This window comes from Olea europaea, chromosome 3, assembly GCF_002742605.1.
Source record: "Olea europaea var. sylvestris chromosome 3, O_europaea_v1, whole genome shotgun sequence".
Classification (NCBI taxonomy): Eukaryota; Viridiplantae; Streptophyta; class Magnoliopsida; order Lamiales; family Oleaceae; genus Olea; species Olea europaea.
Genome location: NC_036239.1, coordinates 3,928,740 through 3,933,394, shown reverse-complemented (window position 1 = coordinate 3,933,394; position 4,655 = coordinate 3,928,740). Strand labels below are relative to the sequence as shown.

Genomic DNA, 4,655 nt, shown 5'->3' with positions numbered 1-4,655 from the left:
ACCGTCCATATAAGGACTTGGAGGATGTAATATCATTGTATGTGGTATTTTACGTCTTGTTCTTTAAAAGTTGCATGTGTGGAACTCTCTCTTTTCGTAGCAAGGTTGTTGACCTTGCTGCAATTAAGAATGCATTTTCTTCTTTCTTTAAAATATTCATACTAGTGTAGATATACTTGTGCTGAACTTCTATCCAATATGTTCCTGTTGTATCTATCCACAATAGAATTTTTATTGTCACTTAATTTTTTCGTTATCACAAAATTATTTTAAAATGTCTGATAAAATGTTTTAATTTGAATATGGCAGGCGGTCATGGAGATCTACAACATGTATAGAGCCGAACTATTGGTCGAAAACATTGTTATCTTCTTTGATGCCGTCCATACCGTGGCACTTCATGCTCACAAGATAAACAGTGATGCAGCATTACGTTCAAAGCTGCAAGAACTTGGATCAATTACTCAAATGCAGGATCCTCCACTACTTCGACTTGAGAAAGAGTCTTATCAAATTTGCCTTACATTTTTGCAGAATCTTGTAGTCAATAGGCCTCTTGGTAGCAAGGAGTCAGAAGTGGAGTCTTACCTTGTGAACCTCTGCCAGGAGATCTTACAGTCCTACATTGAAAATGCGTACTCAAAACAGATGTCTGATTCGTTTCTTGACAAGCAACTCCACTGGAGGATACCTCTAGGTTCTGGAAGACAGAGAGAATTGGCTGCACGAGCGCCTCTTATTGTTGCAACTCTTGAAGCTATGTGTAGCTTAGAAGATTCATCATTTGTGAAGAACCTGCCTTCCTTCTTTCCCTTGCTTTCACGGTTGATAAGTTGTGAACACGGGTCCAATGAGGTTCAAATAGCCTTGAGTGATATGCTTAGTTCATCAGTAGGTCCAGTCTTACTATGGTCATGTTGAGCTCAGCATCTCAGACGTTCTCTTCTTGGATGTTTATGATAATTTTAACGAGATCTGCAAATTTTGTTTGTAATATTTGTTTTTGAAATATAGGATCAGAGTGTACGGGAAGTGGGTAAAGATTTTCTACTGCCTTCTGCTACAGAAACCTACAGCAGTTAACTCGGGGTCAGCTTATGTAGAATCACCAGATGTTATCGAGACACTAAATTGAATTTTAGAACAACAGTTTTGTACATGAAGAGTTAATGTTACTCAATCTCTGTAAATTGGCGTCACATCTGTTTCGTGGACTAGCGATAAGATTTTGCTCAACTGCAGTTATGATATACAACGGGTCTAGAGTTCCTATTTCCGTGAATGTTAAATTGAAGGTAACTTTGAGCTCCGATCTGCTATTAACTATACGGATGAAACTGTTTGTACACCACTTTTTTGGTGCTGAACATGCTGTGGGGCCCGTGCCATTTTTTTATTGGCATAAGCCCTTCGAAGTGAGGATGTTGTGAACCGAGCTGTGTGTCACACAGCTCGGTCTTGACTATACTGGTTTGATGTTATGTGGGCTCGGTCTTGACTATACTGGTTTGATGTTATGTGGGCATTCTTGGTACGAGCAAAGACAGATTTTCTGAACAATTTTGCTAAACGAACAGGGGGTTGAGGTGGTGCCACCTTAGCCCTCCTGTCAAGTAACCCTGCCCCCTGTTGCTGCAGCAAAGCTCCTAAATGTTGATTTTGAGATGGCAGGTGCCCTTTAGGATTAGGGTGTATTTTATTGAGTTTTATTCTGTATTACTGTAAATTTTGATTAAAGGAAAAACAAAAGAGAGTAAAATAGATCCTAGCTCATAAATCTATCCTACAATGTATATGCCGCATCTTGTTGTCCATGGTCTATGGTGATTGCTGTCGTAAAAATTGATATTCATTTTATCCTGATAATTTCTCTTCTTTAACTTCTTGGGATAAAAATGTAACCAGTTGAATGAACTAATGTGCTCTCTCCCTCTTTTCTCGCAAGGTTTATCTGAACTTAGCTTCGACCCAAGGCCTGAAATCAGGAAGAGTGCCCTACAAGTGCTCTTTGATACCTTACGCAACTATGGCCAGCACTTTTCTCTGCCATTGTGGGAAAAGGTGTTTGAATCTATCCTATTCCGAATATTTGATGATGCTCGACGTGCTATTGACCCAACCGGTGGGCATGAGATTAATGGTGACGAGGAACTTGATCAAGATGCATGGCTTTACGAGACTTGTACACTAGCTCTACAATTGGTTGTAGATCTTTTTGTTAATTTTTACGACACAGTCAATCCACTTCTGAAGAAAGTGCTGATGTTATTGGTGAGTTTTATCAAACGTCCTCACCAAAGGCTTGCTGGTATTGGTATTGCCGCATTTGTTCGTTTAATGAGCAACGCCGGGAAACTGTTTTCTGAAGACAAGTGGTTTGAAGTGGTTTCATCTCTCAAAGAAGCTGCCAAGGAAACGCTTCCTGACTTCTCTTTTATGCGTAATGAAGAAGATTTTAATAGGATGAACCAATATGAGTCTACTGGGACAAGTATTCCTGATGATGATTTGGATAACTTGAGGAGACATCATTTGCTTGCTGCCATATCTGACATCAAATGTCGAGCTGCTGTTCAGCTTTTACTAATTCAGGTGGATAACATTAATTTTTTGACGTTCATAAATTCTCATCGATGTCTCTGTAGTCATGTTCAGAAATAATTTATTTTAAAAATATTTATGTTGGCATACACCTGTTTCCTGTTTCAAATTAATCCTCGTGTCCTCTTCATCTCCATCCCAAGAATTTCTTACATTGACTTTGACTAATTGAAGGAAGAGGACATGGGGACACCTTTATTTGAAAATCCATGGCTTGAATTTTATAGGAGAAGACCGTCCATATAAGGACTTGGAGGATGTAATATCATTGTATGTGGTATTTTACGTCTTGTTCTTTAAAAGTTGCATGTGTGGAACTCTCTCTTTTCGTAGCAAGGTTGTTGACCTTGCTGCAATTAAGAATGCATTTTCTTCTTTCTTTAAAATATTCATACTAGTGTAGATATACTTGTGCTGAACTTCTATCCAATATGTTCCTGTTGTATCTATCCACAATAGAATTTTTATTGTCACTTAATTTTTTCGTTATCACAAAATTATTTTAAAATGTCTGATAAAATGTTTTAATTTGAATATGGCAGGCGGTCATGGAGATCTACAACATGTATAGAGCCGAACTATTGGTCGAAAACATTGTTATCTTCTTTGATGCCGTCCATACCGTGGCACTTCATGCTCACAAGATAAACAGTGATGCAGCATTACGTTCAAAGCTGCAAGAACTTGGATCAATTACTCAAATGCAGGATCCTCCACTACTTCGACTTGAGAAAGAGTCTTATCAAATTTGCCTTACATTTTTGCAGAATCTTGTAGTCAATAGGCCTCTTGGTAGCAAGGAGTCAGAAGTGGAGTCTTACCTTGTGAACCTCTGCCAGGAGATCTTACAGTCCTACATTGAAAATGCGTACTCAAAACAGATGTCTGATTCGTTTCTTGACAAGCAACTCCACTGGAGGATACCTCTAGGTTCTGGAAGACAGAGAGAATTGGCTGCACGAGCGCCTCTTATTGTTGCAACTCTTGAAGCTATGTGTAGCTTAGAAGATTCATCATTTGTGAAGAACCTGCCTTCCTTCTTTCCCTTGCTTTCACGGTTGATAAGTTGTGAACACGGGTCCAATGAGGTTCAAATAGCCTTGAGTGATATGCTTAGTTCATCAGTAGGTCCAGTCTTACTATGGTCATGTTGAGCTCAGCATCTCAGACGTTCTCTTCTTGGATGTTTATGATAATTTTATCGAGTTCTGCAAATTTTGTTTATAATATTTGTTTTTGAAATATAGGATCAGAGTGTACGGGAAGTGGGTAAAGATTTTCTACTGCCTTCTGCTACAGAAACCTACAGTAGTTAACTCAGGGGGTCAGCTTATGTAGAATCACCAGATGTTATCGAGACACTAAATTGAATTTTAGAACAACAGTTTTGTACATGAAGAGTTAATGTTACTCAATCTCTGTAAATTGGCGTCACATCTGTTTCGTGGACTAGCGATAAGATTTTGCTCAACTGCAGTTATGATATACAACGGGTCTAGAGTTCCTATTTCCGTGAATGTTAAATTGAAGGTAACTTTGAGCTCCGACCTGCTCTTAACTATACGGATGAAGCTATTTGTACAGCACTTTTTTGGTGCTGAACATGCTGTGGGGCCCGCGTCATTTTTTTATTGGCACAAGCCCTCCGATGTGAGGGTGTTGTGAACCGAGCTGTGTGTCATGCTGTGCACACAGCTCGGTTCTGACTATACTAGTTTGATGATATGTGGGCATTCTTGGTACGTGCAAAGACAGATTTTCTGAACAATTTTGCTAAACGAATAGGGGTTGAGGTGGCGCCACCTTGGCCCTCCTGTCAAGTAACCCTGTCCCTTTGTTGCTGCAGCAAAGCTCCTGAATGTTGATTTTGAGATTGTAGGATTAGGGTGTATTTTATTGAGTTTTATTCTTTATTACTGTAAATTTTGATTAAAGGAAAAACAAAAGAGAGTAAAATAGATCCTAGCTCATAAATCTATCCTACAATGTATATGTATAATAAGGTAATATTTATGCAAGTATTTAAATAATAATTTAATTAGGGTTTTATGAGA

The 4,655-nt window shown here is 38.7% G+C and overlaps 1 protein-coding gene and 1 pseudogene across 1 annotated transcript; both read left to right on the top strand.

Moving 5' to 3' along the window:
* LOC111377176 overlaps positions 1-4,086 on the top strand; it is a 20,604-nt pseudogene extending 16,518 nt beyond the window's left edge.
* LOC111382771 (brefeldin A-inhibited guanine nucleotide-exchange protein 2-like) lies at positions 313-4,072 on the top strand. Its single transcript, XM_023006811.1, has 3 exons — positions 313-1,089; positions 1,578-1,580; positions 3,911-4,072. Exon 1 carries the CDS (start codon positions 316-318, stop codon positions 919-921), a length of 606 nt encoding a protein of 201 aa, XP_022862579.1. The 5' UTR covers positions 313-315; the 3' UTR covers positions 922-1,089; positions 1,578-1,580; positions 3,911-4,072.
* Positions 4,087-4,655: the final 569 nt, after the last annotated feature.